Raw genomic sequence first — 17,884 nt, 5'->3', positions numbered from 1 at the left:
CCGAGTGGGTGTATATGTTAATTTATTACAAAGCATTATACTTTTCTATTGTTGATACTAATTTTGGTAGAATTCTGGGCGACGGGAAGAGGCGGTGATGTGGGAGTTGTCCTTTGAACTGATCGCCCCTGCGAATGTGAGGAAGGGACTGCTCCGTCCAGAGGGCAAATCTCTTTTCCCCAAGCGCATCCGATGCTAGTGCTGTAAATAACCAGTATTCCTGTAGTGTCAGAAGTCAGCTCTGCTTTTTTGGGTGGCAAGGTTGTTTTTGCAAGGTGCTGCACTCCAGTTAATTTATAATAAAAGCAAATATTGCCTGACTTTTCAGTGCAGTAACTTTTGTTTAAAACCAGTTTTTGTTTAGATCAAAGTGCGAAAGCTGATGCTTGAAACAGTGTTCCTTGTTTTATAAAAAGTCCTTGCTTATTATTCTAGCCATTATGAATTTCCAGATGTCTGTTAATTAATTTAAGCTGTTTTGTTCAGCATACGGCGGCTTAGTTGCACCTTCGCCCTGGCAGGAGTATCTGTGGAGCCCCTTCCTTGCAGAAGCCAGCTTCCTCCCTGCCTGGGAGCAGCGGGGAGGGAGGTGGGTGTGTAATCCTCCTGGGGTATAGGTAGGTGGAGAGGTTCAGCTGCGGTCCCTGAACGTGTGCAGGCTCTTCCTCAGATGTACAGAGTCGTGGTTAAACATTTACCCACTCCTGAATCAGCCTAGTTTAGTCCAAGTGTGATTCAGCATATAAACACAAGGAACTCCCACCTTGCTGTTCCTCTCGCCCCTTTGTCATTTGACTGCGGTAATTGGGCCTTGATTTACTCCCCTGCTCCGAGGGGTGCAAAACCATTCGTGTCAGTGAACTGGAGCTTGTGTGCGTGGGTCCCTTGGGAGCCGGGGGCTGCACAGAGCCTCTGCAAAGCAAGGACTGGTTTCCCGACTGGAGCGGCAGCCTGCGAGGAGCTGAGCCAGGAGGAGCGTGGCTCTGACGCCTGCGTCCGTGGCATCGCCTTCCACCTCCTGTGCAGCGTGGATAACCATCGCCTGCGCATCTTCCTTCCCGTCCCGCATCCCGAGGAAGGGCTGATGGCCAACCCAGCGCTTCCTGCTGTGGTTCACCCCGCTGTGGCCCAGGGGAATGGCTGTGCTTTTGGGGGGGAGGTTGGGAATAACTCATCTGCTTTGTTTTCTTTCTAATGGAGCTAATTATCCATGTAACTCCCCGCCAAAGAGAGAAAAAGGGGTGCAGGACCCGTGGCAGCTGCTGTCTGTGTAGCTCTGCTGCCTGACTCCAGCTTTGCCTGCCATGGGGTGGCCACTGCCAGTTTGTGCCTGCACCCCAACTTTCTGGTTCTTTACACTGTTGATGTGGAGCAGCACTTTTCTCTGTGTTTTAGCAGACCTGTTCCTCTCTATTCTTTACAGTTTTTGCTCTTGGGTTCCCCCTGCCCCTTTTTAAATGATGTGTAGATAGATTTTTGTGAAATTAAAACCTCTTTATTAACCCTCTCTTAGTTCGGGATCTTATTTCCATGCTGCCTGAGCTGCTGCCTCTTGAACACTGCAGGCGATGGGCACTGCACCTCTGCCCCGTGTTCACCATTGGAACTTTGCCCGGGAACATCATGTGCGTGTTGTGTGTGTCTCTGGGTGTGTGTGTGTGCGTGTTCAATGCCTCCTGGCACATGCAAATCCCACCTTCCCCCCCTGCCAGAGACTTTGGGGACCCCCCAGCCCCTCTCCTGGCCCCCAACAGATCCCAAGCAGGAGGGGAATGCCCTCCTCCCCTCCCTGAGCAAGGACAAGTGCTCCCTGGTGTCTGTCCCCTCAGCCTCTGCCTTGTTCCTTTTACCTTTGGTACTGCATGTATTTACTGAGGTTTGTGCGATAACGGAGGGAGCGGCTCCAGCTGTACGCCGGACCTTGAGCCCTGAGCTGCCACCGCTGGGGTGGGACAGGGGAACCCGGGCTTGTGCATCACCCCTGAGCGCAGTGGGGGTGAAGGACCTAGAGGAGAAGGAGCTGAGGGTCCTTTCCCTGTGCCTGGTCAGGACCTGTGTCACTCTGTGCACCCTCTTTTTGTCAAGTAAGACCCACAACAGGGCTGGAGGTCAGGGGGAAGACATAGCCCTGCTCTCCACATCTATTTTATTTACTAAAAAGCAAGCTGGGGTTGTCCCTGTGCCCAGGCTCCTGCCCTAGAAGAGTCCTTTGTCTTTCTTGAGCTTCTGTTGTTTCCACAAGGGCAGGTTGCTGAAGGTGGAGCGGCTCATGCCAAATACAGCCTCGAAGTCCTGGTCAGAGAGGTGGTACTGGGGGAGGAGAGAGGAGGCTGAGATAAGCTGATGGGCTTCCCCCAATCCCCTCCAGCAGCCCTCCGGCCTCATCTCACCTCCTTCCTGCTGGGATCCACACCTCGTGGCAGGTCCTCGGCCGAGGTGTTCACCAGCACGTCCAGGGGGAAGATCTGGAGTTTGTCAGGAAGGATGGGGGTGGTGGTGGTGAAGACATCTTGACTGGATATGACCACCTGGATGGGGGTACAGCATCACATCGGGCTGCCCCAGGCATCCCCTCACCGGAGGACGCATGCTTGCAGCACCTTGTGCCCCCACCAAGGGGACGGGGGGGCTTTCTGTGCCCCCATCCTCCCCCTCTCCCTGTGCCACTTACTGAGGTGAGCTGCCCGAGGTTGCTCTCATCCCCCAGCTCAGCCCTCAGCGCCTCGTAGGATTTCTTGTCCTGGGAAGACAGGCCTGCTCAGCCCCTCGGCACGGGCAGGGATCAGGCAAACTGCTGCCCACACCCCAGAGATAGTGGCTGGGGCCAGAGCTACATCTGGTCCCACCTGCAAAGGGTCCCCTGGTCTTTCCAGCCTCCCTGCCATGACTCACGGCCCAGTTGAGAGGGTCCCAGGCCAGGAACCAGCCCGTGAAGGTGGGGGGCTCGTGGCCTTGCTTCACCACGATGATGGGGGTGTCGAGGTCGCGCCCGCTGGGGTGACTCCGCAGGTACTCCTGCGCCATCACCGCTGCTGCCTCCTTCTCTGACTCATTGGCACCTTTCCCAATCCAGAAGAAAACCTGCAATGAGGTCACCATGTCCACAACTGGGGTCCTCTAGGGTTGGGGGCACACAGGATTTGTCCACAGGGAAGGGCACCAGGAGTCCATCTTCAACCATACCTGGAGCAAGGGGGCTGGAAAAATACGGTGTGGGGCCAGGGACATGGCGGTTTCCAGCCTCTCATCCCACTACCTCGGGCTGCTGCAAGTCCTCCACCCCACCCCAGGGACATCAGCTTGTGGGACAAAAGGTGTCCCCCAGCCCCATGCCCCCACAGCTCACCTGGTCCCAGGTGTCAAGCAGGTAAACGTCATCCTCCTCCAGGTCATCCTGGGTGAAGTCTACGATCTCCGTGGCCAAGAAAGTGCCTGTCTTGTTGGAGCACTCAAAGAGTCGGGGAGACACGGAGGGGTTCTCCTCCTGCAGCCTGGCAGGAGGCAATGTGGTAATGGTGGTGGGAACAGGCCTCACCCCACTTGGAGAGTGGTAGTCCATCGTACCGCCAAGGATAGGTATGGACAAGGGACCCCCAAGCACAGGACTGGTACCTCTTGCTGTTGGCATACTGGGACTTGCCCCCTAGAGCCACCCAGAACTCAGCTGGCTCCTGTCCCTCTGCGATCACTAGCTTCTCTGCCTTGGAGATGATGTCGGCCACTGTCTTGCCCATCTCACGCTCGTCCCCGCTGCAGCCCTGCCGAGCAAGCACAGCTGCTCCATCAACAGTCCCAGCAAGGAGGAGGAAGAGGAGATGGGAACATTTCTCTTAGGGGTGACAGCACCTACCCCAGTTGCCCGGCAGTACCCACCTTCCCATACCAGAGGTAGCAGCAGCTGGGGGTCTTCAGCAAAAAGACATCGTTGGAGTTGAGAGAGGAGGCACGGACGGGCACCTCAAAGGCCTTGGTGTTGTACTCATTGGTGCCACGCACGTGGAAGAGGCGGGTGGAGGGTGTGGGCTCCTTGCTGCCCTCCCGTGAGGTGCCACCCTTGGGGGATGGGGACAGGAGGTCACCACCAGTGCCGCAGGCTCACCCACCTGCCCACTCCCCACACCCCCGTGCTCACCGCGTATACCACCATCTTGCCCTTGAAGATGGCCATCAAGTGGGCTGGCTCCTTGCCCATGGTGACGCGGACTTGTACGGGCTCATTGTTGTACTTCTGGTCCAGGATGACGGTTTGGTAGGCAGAGGCGGCCAGCTCGTCTGTGCTGGCTTGGCGGCCCTGGGCAGACCAGAGGGGGGCTCAGCACCCACCACAGCCCCCTTTTTTTCCGCTCTTGGGAAGGGAGAACCCTCATGCCATTCCCAATGGGGTCATGCATAGGGGCGGAGCACCTCCGGTCCAGGGAGGTGGCCGTGTTCCCCACCTGCAGGCCGGTGACCTCGGGGTCTCACCTGCCAGAGGTAGATGATGCGGTTCACCTTGGGCCCCACCAGATATGTGTAGAGCACCAGGTAGCAGTCCCCGCCGTAGAAATGGCCCAGCCACCTTTTGTCCACGGGCACCAGCTCCTGGTTCTCCACGCGCCAGACCTGGTGGGATGGGGACTTGCTGCTGCCAGGGCTGGCGCACCCCCCTGCCCTGCAGCCCTGTGCCCCACAGCATCCCCTAGTAGAGCCCAGGGGGTGTGCCGAGAGGGTCCCACATTCTGCCCTGGCCACCCTACCTCTACCTCCCCGGATCCATCATCCACCATCTTCTGCTGGGCAGCCATCTGGGGCTTGGCATGCAGTGTGGTGGCGTCAAACTTCACCTGCTCCACCTTGGCTGCAGGGAAGGGCAGAGGGCTGAGCCACATCCCACTGGCTGAGGGGGTCCCTACAGCCCCCCCATCCCAATTCAAGGAGTCCTGCAGCGTTGGAAGGGGACACTCACCCACTTTGCCCACAGTGTGGGTCTTGCCCAACCCAGTGGTCTGGTTGGGGACAGTCCATTTTTGGAAGAGCTGCCTGAAGATGGTCGATTCGGACCCATCATTCTCTGTCTCCACACTGGTGCTGTCAGGGTAGTTCTTGGCTTTGATGAAGCCCTGGGGGGATTCAGACCCAGAACATGGGCATGGAGTGTCTGGCACCCTGGGGAGCAGCCCAGCTATCCTATAACCGACCCCCAACCCAGCACCCACCAGCGCCCTGCTCATCGCCTGCTGCTTCTCCTCCTTGTTGGCATTCTTGCCCTTCCACACGAAGATCTTGAGACCTCCTTGATCGAGGATGTAGCAGTCCTTGGAAGGTGGAAAACAGCAGAAATTAGGATGCTGGGCAGCTTTAACCCTTCAAAAGCAGCTTTGGTGGCTTGGTGGCTTTGCCTCACCAAGGACTTTTGAAGGGTTAAAGCTGTCAAGGAAACTGGGCACCCCAAAGCATCCCATGGGTGACACACCTCATGCATGAGCATGTCTTGAGTCAGGGGTCGAATCGCCACCTCCTGTATGACCAGGTTCCCGCTGGCGTTGGAGACGCTGGCAGGGGAAGAGAGAGGAGAAAGGGTTAGAAATGGGGCTGGAAAACCCCATCCCCATCCCCAGCTTGAGGTGGCAGGGTTACGTGGAGGTGTCCCCTCCCCATCACCTTTCCCACCCTGATCATGACAGAGGTAGTACCCAGGGACCCTCTTGCCCTGCCATGGTGGCAACCTGGTTTGCATCTTGCCCTGCCATGCAGCTTGCTCATAGCCATGAGGAGGAGTGACAAAGGGGTGTCAGATGCGATGGGGACATTGCCATCATATCCTAAGCTCACGCTTGCATGAGCATCTCTCCATCAGGTACCAACTCTGTAGGCGTCAGGGACTCCCCTTGCTCCAATGGCATCCAAAGAACCTGTCTCCCCACCCCTGCGGTGGCCTTGACCCCTCCTGGTGGCTGTCCATGTGGATTGGAGTTGTGGGACATAGCAGAGATGGGTGCTGGGTCCCTCTGGCACCCTGTGAGATGCCCCCACAGGCAACCCACCAAGAGCAACTCACTGGTAGAGTTTGAGGGAGGACTTGAGCTTCTGGTCCACTTTGTCATCAGGGGTGGCTGCCTTGATGTCCCTCTTCTCACCCAGCACATGCGTGAGGACTTCCATGAGCCCCGGAGAAGCACCCTCATCTTCACCATCCACCACGCCCACCTTGGCACGGCCCCCGCGCTCCCGGTCCCGGATGTCCTTGGCCAGGGTCATTGCCTGCACCCGGGGGGAGAAGGAGTCAGTCCAGATTGAGGAGGGGGTGGCCAGTCACCCCTTTCCTGCATGGGGGAAACCCTGGGACACCCTGGCCGTACCTTCAGCCTCTCGTTTCGGTTGCTCTCAGGGCCATTCCACTGGATGATGAGCTGGCCCAGGTCCAGCAGGAACACGTCCCCCCGGTTGAAGCTGTTCCAGCTCATCTCCACCTGTAGCGGGACGGGATTGGGGGGGGCAGGTCAAGCAGCAGGACGCCTGGGTCCCCATGGCTCCGCAGCCCCTGCCTGCACTGGCTCAGTGCTGACCCCTCCAACCTGTGTTCCTCCTCCCTACCCCCAAGAGGGACTTTTGGGGGTGAAGTTGCTCCTGAGGCAAGGTGGTGTGGCCCCACACCCACTCTACAACCTGCTTGAGGGCAGCTGTATCTGGATGGGGGTTTGGCCTGATCCTGACCCCAAATGGTGTCTCTGTGTAGAGGTTGGTGGCTGGGGACACCCTACATCTCATAACTCACCTCTCCTGCCACCACGTTCTTCTTTCCCTTCACGTGCAGCAGGCGCTGGACGTTGTAGGTGTTTGTCTCCACGTGCTTCATGCCAGTGGCCACCCCACCCTTCTTATAGCTGGGGGGAGATGGACACCGTGTCAGCCCTGGGCCCCTCCTTCTGGCTCCAGCAGGGTCCTCCTCCCACTTCTGTGCACAAGGAGGTGTTCAGGGACCCATGTGGGTGACGGATGGAGCAAGACCAGCTCCAGATCCTCCTCCTGCCTCCCCCACCCCACTGGGACAGGGCTGTCCCCATCCCCACTGGGGATGTCCCCATGGGGGGCATGCAGAGGACCTCTCCCACCATCAGCCACTGTGGGAGCAGGTCCCCGGGGGTGACCGACATACACAAGTCCCTGCTTGAAGTAGGTGTGGAAGGTCTCGCTCTCGTGGCCCTGGACCTCGCGGTGCTGCACGGCCACCGAGCCCAGGTGGTCATCCATCTGGGTGGTGTAGATGGCGGCCGCTCCCTGCTCGTCCTGGCTCGACTCCTTGCCCAGCCAGTAGTGGATGTTGTAGCTGAAGCTGCTCCCAGTCTTGCGTGTCTGCAGGACACCGGTCCCCGCTAGAAGAGCCCCTGTGTCCCCAGGCCACTGTGGCCAGGGACAGCCCTCCCTGCACCCTAGCCCCGCCCGGGCAGAGCCCATCCCCGGTCCCCCACAGGACCCAGGCTGCCTTACGGACAGCAGGACGTAGCAGTCCCCCTCGTAGAAGTTGCCGTAGCTCTTGGTGGGCACAGGGACCATCTCGATGTTCTGCAGAAGGAAGGGAGCCGTCGGTCCTGGCGGGGACCCCCCCACACCAGCTGCCCCCGGCCCCAAAACCTGGGTGCGTTTAACCCTAGGTGACACACTGAGGCCCCCAAACCCAAGCACTAAGGAAACAAATGGGGGATCCTTCCTCCCGCAGCCCCCCCCGCCCCAGCCCAGTGATGGGTGCCCAGGCTGTGCCCCCGTCCCCACCTCGATTCGCCATATCTGGAGCCCTGGCGTGGTCTTGTTGAGCGTCCTGCTGACTTTGGTGCTGAGCTCCACCATGGTGACGGGTGCTGCAGGCGAGGGGACCTGCCAGGACATCGGCAACACCCTCGTTAATGGCAGGCGGTGTCATTAAGAGCTGGGACGGGGCCAGCCTGCCGTGCCATCTGCTGCCCTGCCCTGTCTGCAGCCAGACGGGCCATAAACCCCCCGCCCGGAGCTCAGGGGGCGAGGGGACCCCCTGGTCTGGCCAGCCACAGCTCCGTGCCAGGGTCTGCGGTGGGCAGGAGCGGGGGTCCTCTGAGCGCCCCGGTGCCCAGGCACGGGGCAGGGCTGCACGGGGCATCCCCGGCGCAGCAGCCACAGCCGGGCAACGCGGCTGCGCGGCGACCTGCTCCTCCAGCTCAGCCCGGTCCCGGCACGGCTGGGCATGGCATGGCACAGCATGGCATGGCCACTGCTGGTGGCCTCGCACACGCACGCGTGCACGCACACACACTCTGCCTGCTTCAGCCTGACCCCACTGCCAGATCCGTGCCCCCCAGGGAGGGCACAGCCTGGCCCCACAGAGGTGCCGAGCGTGCCAGGGCTCAGCCCCGGTGCTGCCGAGGTTGCCCGCAGCCGTCCCGGCCAGACTGGCAGTGCCCGCCGGCAAGCGGGCAGGGTGGGTCAGGCAGCCGGCGTTGGGCAAAGGCCCCCGTGTACCCTGGCAGGGAGAGCCAGCGGTGCCCGACGGAGAGGTCTCTGCTCCCCCAGCCCCACAAAACCCTGCCTGGTCCCGCTGCACTGCCCTGAAAGCACCCACAGGTCCGGGGGGTGACGTCCCCCCGGCGCAGCCGGGAGGTGGGGCACGGAGGGGTCCCCACGCCCCGTCCCCAGGCCACCCCACTGCCAGGAGCGGTGCTGGCTGTGGGTGTGCTGCCCCCCGCCATGCCACCCGCCGGCCCCCCCACCCCAGCCCCTCACCTTCCCCGCGGAGCTGGGCGCAGGTGAGCGTACCTCAGCAAAGTGCTCAGGTGCCAGCACCCAGGGGACCTTTGTCCCTTCCTGTCCCACCCTATGTTCACCATATAAGGGCAGGAGCAGCCTGCAGTCAAGGTCCCCAGGGCCCTCCAAGGCATCATGGCACCTGAAGGACCCCGTTACTCACGGGGTAATTGCCCCGCCAGGTGCGTGGCTGCCGCCCCCCCCCCCCAAAAGAAAGGTTCCCCAAAGCAATGGGCTGAAACCAGGCCACGGGGGTGTCAGTCACAAATATCAAGGGGTGCTGTGATACCATGGGGATGGGCTCTGCTGCTGCACCCCACTCCCCAGGCCCCCAAAGCCCCCAAATCCTCCCAGCCGTGGAGCGCTAAGCCCGCGGCGATGGGCTTTTTGGTGCCACCAGCTCAGAGACACCAGCCATGCGGCATCATCTTCCCAGGGCATCCCCTTCCCACCCCACGTCCTGGTGTCCCACCCCCTACCTGCCACATCACCTCCCCACCCGTGGGACCGTCCCCAGGTTGTGCCACCCCCCAGCTGGAGGCCAGAGCCCTGCTCACTACCCGATGGGGGCTACCTTCCCCACATTGGGGGGGGGGAATGTGTCTCTGCAGCCCCAACCTTGGGGATGGGAAGGGGGCACAGGGATGGGGCATGGGGCTGAGGTTTGGGGGCACGGGAAAAGGCACAGGGTGGTGGCACGGCTTAGCCCTGTGCCCTGTCCCGTGCCCCCAAACCCCAGCCCCAACGGGTGGCACCTGATGATGCCTGTGGGGTTGGCAGAGAGGAAGGGGGGGCAGAGTCCTGCCCAGTGGCTCCCAGCCCTGGAGGTGGGTTTGGGGGATGGCCGGGGGGGTACCCAAGCTGGGAGGAGGGGGCTCGCAGCAGCAGGCAGGCCCCGGGGCTCCCCGTCCCCCCTCTTATCTCTCCCCCAGCCCTGCAGGATTGCCGCAGCCTTATCTCAGCCGCCCTGCTGAGCCAGCAGCTCTGGCCACAAGTGCCACGGGCATCCCGCACCCCGGCCGTCACCCTGGCGCCAGGCCTGGGCCGCAGTGAGCCCCAGCTCCTGCCTGCCCCGCCCACCGCCCCCCCCCAAGGATCCCTGAAGTGATGGCAATGGGCTGAAACAGGGCAGGGGTGCATCAGCCACAAACAAAGGGGTGCCCTGATGCCACAGGGATGGGCTCTGCTGCTACCCACCATTCCCCCCGGCCCCCAAAACCCCCAAACCACGCCACCCAGCTCCCACACCCTGCACCCCACACCAGTGTCCCTTGTGGGACACTTACCTGGGTGCAGGGCCCTCAGCGGGTGTGAGTTTTGGGGGGGTGCAACACCCGCGTGGCCGCTCTCCGCTCGGTGGCTGCGTCCCAGGGCTGAGCCTGCCGGTGTGGCACAGGGGTGGGGGACCCCGCGCCAGCCCCAGAGGGCTCGCCCCTTCCCGGGCCCCCCAGCCGGACACAACGGGCCACTAATGAACTCTAGCAATTAGTGCAGTCATCAGGCAGGACAGAGACTTCGTTAATGAAGGGAGGCACAGGGCCAATGAGGGCACAGGCGGGGGCAGCTAATAGACACCCCCCCCCCAGCACCCCACTGCCTGCATGTTGGCAGCAGGCTGCCCAGGGAGGGGCGCACAAATCCCTCCATGTGCCCCCCACCCTTATGGCATCAGGGTCCTTTTTCTGGGAGGAGGGGGAACGGGTTATGATAGGGGTCCCAAGGCAGACAGTACCCTTGGCACTGGGCAAGGGGTGACCCCCCAACCCTTCAGCCCAAGGGTGCTCCCGCAGCACCGACCTGCAGCATCCCTGCCATCCCAGGGGGATTTAGGGGGTCCCGGGGTCTCACTCTGCCCCCCCGCTGTGCCCACACATGTGCCACGTGCACACACTCACACAGGACTCCCCGTTCCAAGATGGTTTGACAGCTTTAATCACATGAAGGCACTTGGATCTGGTCCCCCAGCCCTCCCCGGCACCCCCAATGCCACCTCCAGTCCCCCCCCGGCCCCCCAAGGGTGCCCAGCGTGGGGGCTGCGCTCCTCGGGTTCAGCAGCACCCATGGGTGCTCGCCGGGCAGCGGGCTTCGCTGGTGCCGTTTGACTTGACTTGTCTAATATAAAGTGCTGAGTTCAACCCTCCTGGAGGGGCAGGATCAGGCCCGGGGCAGGCAGGGGTCCGCCGTGGGGCAGGGGGTGGAGGCAGGGGTGCGGGCAGGCTGGGGGGGGAACCCTGCCTGCCCCCAGCACCCAGCATCGGGAGAACGGCAGCACGGCAGGAGCCGGCCGGGCAGCACCGGAGAGCTAAAACCCCTCGCACTCCCCCCCCTCCAAATACCGCCCCCCCCTTCCCTGGCACAGCGGTAAAAAGGCACCCATGATTTTTTGGGAAACCGTTGCTTTTTGCCCTAAAAAAAGATACGAGACATTGTCCATATTGCGACACTAAAAAAGGCCTGGCTGAGCTCAGCGCTCCCCCCCCTCCAAAAACCCTCCCTGAGAGCCCCCGACCACTCAAGGCTGGGGGACACCCTGGCACAAGCCCAACCCCATGGGGGTCAGGGTAACCCCTGGCTGCGGGGAGGGGGGGCCCCGCACTGCCCCCCACCCCTGCCCGGGCTGGGGGGGCATGCTAAGGCTAGTGTGGGGGTCCCTCCCCCGGGAGTCGCAGCCTTTGGTGAAGCTGCGGAGGGATGGGGAGGGGGTCTGTGACCCCCCTTGGCAAGAGAGGGGACCCCCCCGTTGGTGACTGGAGTGGATCCCAGAGTAACTGGAATGGGGGGGGAGGCCCCCGGGAAGAAACCGAGGTTGGAGCCCCCCCCAGACACACCCCTTGCAGGGCTGGGGGGACACATGGAGACATGGCGTCCTAAGGCACGTGGGGGGCATTTGCGGCCGGGGGCGCAGCCCTGAGGCCGGGCTGCCCCCCAAAACACAGCCCCTAGGCGGGGGGCAGCAGAAGGCACGGGTGGGGGTAGGGACATGCCCCCCCCGAGGTGATCAGCTGCACCGAGGGCAGAGTTAAGGGTACGGTGGCAGCCCTATGCACCAAGGCCAGTAAGACACCCCCCCCCCGCCTTTTTGGTGGGTGGCACGGGGTTAACCCATCCTGTACCCCCTGCAGATAGGGGCCGAGGGCCACCAGCCCCGCCAGCAGGCAGGGCCTGAATGAGGGGGTCTAGGCCCCCCCCAAAGGCAGTGGAAAGCAGCAGCTGCCGACCCCCCCTCCCCACTCGGGGGACACGGAGGGGAAAAGGACCTGAGAACCGTGTCGGGGAGGGGGGACGCGGGGGGGGGCGGGGGACGACAGTGGGGGAGAACGGGACCCCCCCAGCAGGTCCCCAGCACAGCAAGGCAGGGGGTCACCCACGCCCTCGCCTCCTCCGCGGGAAGGGGGACACCCACCTCTCCCGCCGCCAGCCGGCAGGGAGGGCACCCGCGCCCACCGGGGCTGGGGAGGACGATAGCGGGGGGCACACCGGGACCCCTCCCCCTAAAATAAGGCACCCATCTGTCCTGGCGGTGCCCCTCGGCAGCACCCGGCGGGGTGGAGGGGGGCCACTAGCTGTTAGTCCGCTGCTTTTTGAGCACTGCGTACACGTCCTCCACCTTGCTGAGCCGCTCAAAGAAGGGCAGCAGGTCCAGCAGCTCCGTGTCCGCCATGTTATCGAACCAGGAGGCCACGGGCACCTGCGGGCAGCGCAGAGGGCGGCGGCTGAGGGGGGGCCCCCCCGCCGCCTCCTCTCCGTACCCCCTCCCCAGCCTCACCCCGGGGGTACATACGGCGTTATCGGGGTGGAAGATGTAGGATGCGGGCGAGTTGTCCACGATGATGATGCGGCGCAGGTCGCGGCCCAGGCGGCTCAGGTCCTTCACGTAGTTGCCGCGATGGAAGACGCAGGATTCCCGGAAAAGCCGTGCCCGGAAAGCCCCCCATTTATCCAGCAGGTCGGCCACGGGGTCTGCGTACTGCGGGCACGGGAAGGGGCGTTGCTGGGGCACGCCATGCCACCATGCCCACCCCACGGTGACAATGGCACCCGGCTCTCCACTGGCGCCAGCTCGCCCCGTGCCTCGGTTTCCCTGAGCAGCGCCTCGGAGGGGCAGGCAGGCAGCGCTGCCTGATGCTGGCGCTGCCTGCAGGCAGGCAGGGGACAAGGGGCCAGCGATGCCCACGGGCGGGCAGGCAAGGGGAGCTGTGCCACCCCTCAGGGGTGGCCGGGAAGGGGAGGGCGATGGCGGGGGGCGGCGGGGGCACCCACCTTGGCCAGGCTGGCGGTGAAGAGCACGCACTCGAAGAGCTCGCCCATGCGCTGCAGGAACTCGTCCACGTGCGGCCGCTTGAGCACGTACACCTGCGGGCACGGGGCGGAGGGCAGCGCGCCGCCCGCCCCGGCGGCCCGGCCCCCCGCCAGCACCCCCCTGCCCACCCCGGGGGACGCTCGTGTCCTTGGTCCCAGCCAGTGGCTCTCTGCTGGGGAAGGGGGGCAGAGGGCTGCCTGCGCCCCATGCCATGGGGGCTGCCCCACGCGGGCTGGGAGATGCCACGGCCCCGCCGGCACGTCATGGGTGAAGCGGCCGGCCGGCTCCGGAGCCAAGTAACCAAGAACAGGCTGACTGCCCAGACCACAGCCTATCCTGGATTACTTGAACCCGGGGCCGGCCACTGCGGGACAGCACCGTGCCAGGACCCCCCCTCACCTCCCCACCCCGCTGGGAAGAGGGGCACCCACCTCTGCCCTCCAAGGTGCCAGCCCTGGCACCCTGATGCCCCCGACTGCCCCTTGGTGCAGAGCGCTGGGAGGGGGCAGAGGGGGCTGTGCCCACCCCCCCCAGCCTGCCGGGCACCCCCCCGTTACCTGGTGCATGATGCCATCGATTTCCACGGGAATGATGAAGTCGGCGTTGTTCACCGGCTGGGGAGGGCATGGCAGGGTCAGCACCCAGTGGGCACCCCCTGCCCAAACGCTGCCTGCCCCTCTGCCCGCCCCGCAGGGACACCTCACCCGACCCAGCAGAGCCGCACCGGGTGCTGGGCATCACTTGGGGGGGGGGGGGGGAGAGGCGTGGGGCAGGAGTTGGGGGGCGGGCCGGGGTGTCCCCCACCTTGAAGGAGCTGTGCACCAGCGTCTCGTCCAGGTCGATGACCACGCACAGCTTGCTGGCGTCCTGCGGCTTGATCTCGGGCAGGAGGTGTTTGATGGCAGCCTGCGGCGGGGCGGAGGGGGCACAGGCAAACCCGGGGGTCAACGGAGCGGCGAGGGGCACCCTCTCCCCTCCCCCCCATCCAGAGAGGGGGCATAGCGGGGGGGGGAGCCCATTTAGGTCCCCCCCCCATCCTGGCACAGGGAATGGACAGCCCCACGGCCCCGTGGGGGGGGGGGTGTCTGTCCCATGTGCCCCCAGTCGCCAGGTGGGGGGTGCGGGGGTGCCGGGGTACCTTGGGCAGGGCCCCGTTCTCCTCCACCAGCAGCGGGGCGCCGGTGGTGCCGGCGCGGGGCTCCCCCTCATCGCGGCACAGGCAGCAGAAGAGGGACTGGAGGATGCTGCGGCTCCGAGGCTTCTTGGCAGGGGCCTGGGTACCTGGGGAGGGGGGCGGGAAGGCGGGTAAGGGGGCAGAGACACCCCCGGAGGTCCCCCCAGCCCCGGCAGGGCGCGGGGCGGGTGAGCCGGGCAGGGAGGAGGTGCTGGGGGGGCTCTCCAGAGCCCCCCCCCCGCGCCCTTATCGGTCCCCGGCACCCATCCGGCCGCCTTTCCTGCCCCGCCAAGCGCCGGGGCAGCGCGGCGGACACGGGTGTTTGGAGACCACCCACAGCCCCTCGCCGGGGCACAGACCCACGGGTGACCCCTGTGGGACCCCCCCCCCCCGCGCGGCTAGAGACCCTACAATAACAGAGCGGGGCTCCGCGCCGGGGGGGGGGGCGGCGTGGCCGCCGCGTCGCCGCCCGGGGCGGCCGTGGACCCCCGGTTCGTCCGCGCTGTCCCTCCCGGGGGGGCACAAACCCACGCGGGTGGGTGGCCCTGCGGGGCGGGGCCTCGCCGAGAGGCGGGGCTTACAGCCGCTTTTCCCCGCCCCCAGCCAGCCCCTCCTCTCATTGGACGACTCGAGCGTTCCAGAGGCGAAAGGCCAATCAGGGCGAAGTTCCCGCCCCCGGGCGCCGCTCCCGCAGCCCCCATTGGCGGATGAAGGGGAAACTGAGGCAGAGGGGCAGCTCCTGCCCGCCCCGGGCGCCGGGGGCAGCCCGGCGGCTCCAGCACCTTCCTCACCGTCCCCCAGGCCGGATCCTGCCCCCGGGCCGGGCCGGTACCGGGCCAGGAGTCGCAGCTGCCCCTGGTTGTGCCCATCAACAGCCGGTCCAGGCCCCACGCCCCGGCAGCCCCGTGGGGCGCCCCATGGCAGGGAGCCCGTAGGGCAGGAGCTCCCCACTGAGGACGGGGCCCGTCCCCACGCTTGTCCCCCCCTCCCACGGCTCCCCAGGCCGGCGGGCAGCATCACGGACAGCGCTGCCCGCCAAACCCTCTGCGCTGGGTGGAGGGACCGCGGGCGACGGGGGCGGGAGACCGGGCTGCAGCAGGATGCCCGGCGCTCCGGCCCCCCCTCCCCGCCTCAGTTTCCCCACCCGCGCTGCGTTCACTCCTCGGCCCGGCCCCAGAGGAAACAGCGCAGAGATGTCGGGGCCCGAACAGCGCCTCGAGCCCCCCCCAGGGTCACCGACGGGGACGTGGGGGGGGGAAGGAGCGCGAACAACCCCACTCACTCCAAGTGTGTGTGTGTCCCCTCCAGCCCTAGGGCAGCGGGACGCACGGAGCGGGCTGAGACCGCCCGCAGCTCATCACACCCTCCGGCAGCAACCTCCCGCAGGCCCTCAGCACCCCCCCCCCCAATGCCGGAGATCCCGGGGGGGCTGAGGGGGGTGTAGGGACCCCCCCCCCTCCCCGCGTTACCTTTCTCCTGCAGCGGGGCGCTCCCCTCCTCCCTGCTAACCTGGGCGATGATGGACTGGTGCTCCATGGGCTCCGGGGGGGGCGGGGGGGTGGGGGGGGCGGCCCCCCCCGGCGCGGCCCCCGGGCGGGGGGAGGCGGGGCGGCGGCGCGCGGCGGCGGGCGCGGGAGCGGCGGCGCGGGGGAAACTTTGTTACAACATGGAGTTCCCTCCGCCCGGGCTGGGGCCGCGAACATGGAACCCGGGCGCGGTTTCAAGGAACCCCTTAAAAGGGCAACGCCGAAGAAGAAAGGGGGGTCCCCTCCTCCTCCTCGTTCCAGGCACCCGCCCCGCGAGGGAGGAGCGGGGGTCCACGACGGGACTGGGGGGTGTACGGGGTGGTGGCCTCCAGGGTGGGTGGGGGGCCACCGCCTGCGCCGCAGGTTTGGCTGGGAAGCACCCCACTGCGCCGTGGTGGTTGTACGGGTGTCCCCGCCATCCCCACGCCACCCCCGGCTCAGGGATGATGGAGAGAGGGTCGGCCCTGTTGTCACCCCCCAGGTGTTACCCCCCATCCAGCTGGCAGCCCCAGGGAGGGACGGAAGGACCCCCCCGCAGCCACCCCCGGCACTCCACGCTGGGTGTCCCCTACAGCAGAGACCCGGGACCGGTGGCTCCAGGCTGCGCTTGGGGGTCCGCGTCCCCCCCCAGGGACACGCTCCCAGCACAGACAACAACCAGCCTCCTTGTTTCTTTCTTTTCCCTGCAATTCCCTAATCATTTGGGGAAATTTTACATACCTCTCTCTGTATAAATAATATATATACCTTCCCCTGCCGTTCCTCCCCTCCTGCCTTCGAGGGGAAGCAGAGCTGTTCCCAGGCGCTCTCTGAAAAGCGGCTTTTACCAGGAGCTCCAGGATGCAGCAACCTCCTCGGGAAAACTCCCCCCCCGCCCCAAGCCCCCCACGCACTGGCATCCACGGTGCCTCCCCCCAGCCCCTTCCCCGCCTGCCTGGGCGGTTTGGTACCGCGGGGGTGTCCCCGGGCAGCCCCCGGCCCCGCAGGGTGTCCAGCCGGTCCTGGTCGCCATCTCGGTGGCCGGAGACGTTGCCCCCTCCCGCCAGCACGGCCCCGGCAGCAGAGCAGGCTGGAAATTCCCCTTTCTGAGCTTGTTTGGGGTCTTTCCACCTCTCTCTTGGGATCTTCAGGGGCTGGAATCGTTTCCTTCTGGCCTGGGGCGTGCAAGGGCACCGGGGAAGCAGCAATGAGGAAAGCAGGTCCGGCGTCGGGAGGTGCCCCCCCGCCCCGGGGGAATTAGGGTGCTGCGGGGCCTCAGTTTCCCTTCTCCTCCACAGCGTTGGCCAGGCAGCCGGCACGGCTCCCCTGCCCGGCGGGAGGAAGAGGAAGGAAGAGGCTATGCTTCCTCGGCGCTCTATTTTGGGCTGACCTGTGCTGCTCCTTCAGCCCAGGTGGTACCGGGCAGGATGCCCGGCCGGGCGCGCTGCCGGGGGACGCTGCTCAGCCCGGGGCTGGGGAAGGCCGCACGCCAGCCTCTCCAGAAGCCCACCTCCTCTGGCCGCGTCCTGCTCTTCTCTCCCTGATAAGCTCGGCTCAGCCAGGCCCTGGCTGTCCCCTAATTAATGCAATTAGGAAAGTCTCCAAGCCAGGCGCCTGCAGCAGCACCTGGAGCATCGTTTCCAGGTTCGCTGCCCGCAGGCGCAGATCCGGCAGTCGGGGAGCTCAGGGGGTCGTTGCCCTCATCCTGGGGCTGTGCCCGGGGAGAGCTGCCCCACGGGGTGCTGCCCCACGGCTGGGCCCTGGGCAACTCCTGCTCAGAGCTGGGCCCAGGCAGGTGCCCCGGGGCCGGGGGTCGTGGCCGGGGACGGACAATCCCCGCAAACACAGCTCCGGGGACTCCCTGCCCCCTAGAAGGGCCGTGGGACTGACCCCGGCACCTGCCAGCCCCGTGACGGCCGGGGACGACCCCCGCGGGGGGGGGGGCAGTCCCCCCTCCTCTTCCTTAGACGTGGGGGCAGCCCCGGCGACCGGGGTCGGCTGCACCCCCTGGTGGGGGGGGACATCCCGCTTTTCGGTGGGCCCCACTGCTCTGGCTGCTCCTTCAAGCAGCCCAAGGCCGGGCCAACGCGGAGGCGGGGGGGGAGGCACCGCCCCATCCCAGCCGGCATCGCCCTTTTAAGGAAGGGGAAATTC

The 17,884-nt window shown here is 65.2% G+C and overlaps 2 protein-coding genes across 3 annotated transcripts; both read right to left on the bottom strand.

Moving 5' to 3' along the window:
- Positions 1 to 2,196: 2,196 nt before the first annotated feature.
- VIL1 (villin 1) lies at positions 2,197 to 8,154 on the bottom strand (the record flags this gene model as incomplete). 2 transcript variants are annotated; one of them, XM_082001767.1, is made up of 19 exons in its annotated part: positions 7,750 to 8,154; positions 7,468 to 7,542; positions 7,136 to 7,332; positions 6,755 to 6,863; positions 6,339 to 6,449; positions 6,038 to 6,240; positions 5,453 to 5,531; positions 5,196 to 5,294; positions 4,946 to 5,099; positions 4,737 to 4,837; positions 4,465 to 4,602; positions 4,133 to 4,291; positions 3,874 to 4,053; positions 3,613 to 3,758; positions 3,347 to 3,491; positions 2,893 to 3,081; positions 2,672 to 2,740; positions 2,391 to 2,528; positions 2,197 to 2,310 (listed from the first exon to the last, which is right to left on the bottom strand). In XM_082001767.1, the coding sequence occupies exons 1-19, from the start codon at positions 7,861 to 7,863 to the stop codon at positions 2,197 to 2,199; spliced, it is 2,520 nt and encodes an 839-aa protein (XP_081857893.1). In that variant the 5' UTR covers positions 7,864 to 8,154. The 2 variants fall into 2 exon arrangements, with proteins under 2 accessions (XP_081857893.1, XP_081857894.1); XM_082001768.1 differs by having other exon boundaries at positions 3,613 to 3,750; positions 3,884 to 4,053.
- Positions 8,155 to 12,310: 4,156 nt separating this feature from the next.
- On the bottom strand, positions 12,311 to 16,035 carry CTDSP1 (CTD small phosphatase 1; the record flags this gene model as incomplete). Its single annotated transcript, XM_082001454.1, is given in 9 exon segments — positions 12,311 to 12,439; positions 12,533 to 12,718; positions 13,012 to 13,104; positions 13,609 to 13,665; positions 13,856 to 13,957; positions 14,190 to 14,332; positions 15,695 to 15,789; positions 15,791 to 15,826; positions 15,828 to 16,035. Coding segments are annotated over 9 exon segments (942 nt in total). The 5' UTR covers positions 15,929 to 16,035.
- Between the last annotated feature and the right edge of the window lie 1,849 nt (positions 16,036 to 17,884).

Source organism: Phaethon aethereus (genome assembly GCF_964289735.1).
Source record: "Phaethon aethereus genome assembly, chromosome: 6".
NCBI classification, from domain to species: Eukaryota; Metazoa; Chordata; class Aves; order Phaethontiformes; family Phaethontidae; genus Phaethon; species Phaethon aethereus.
Note: the sequence above shows the minus strand (reverse complement) of the source record. Positions and strands in the feature narration are given on the sequence as shown.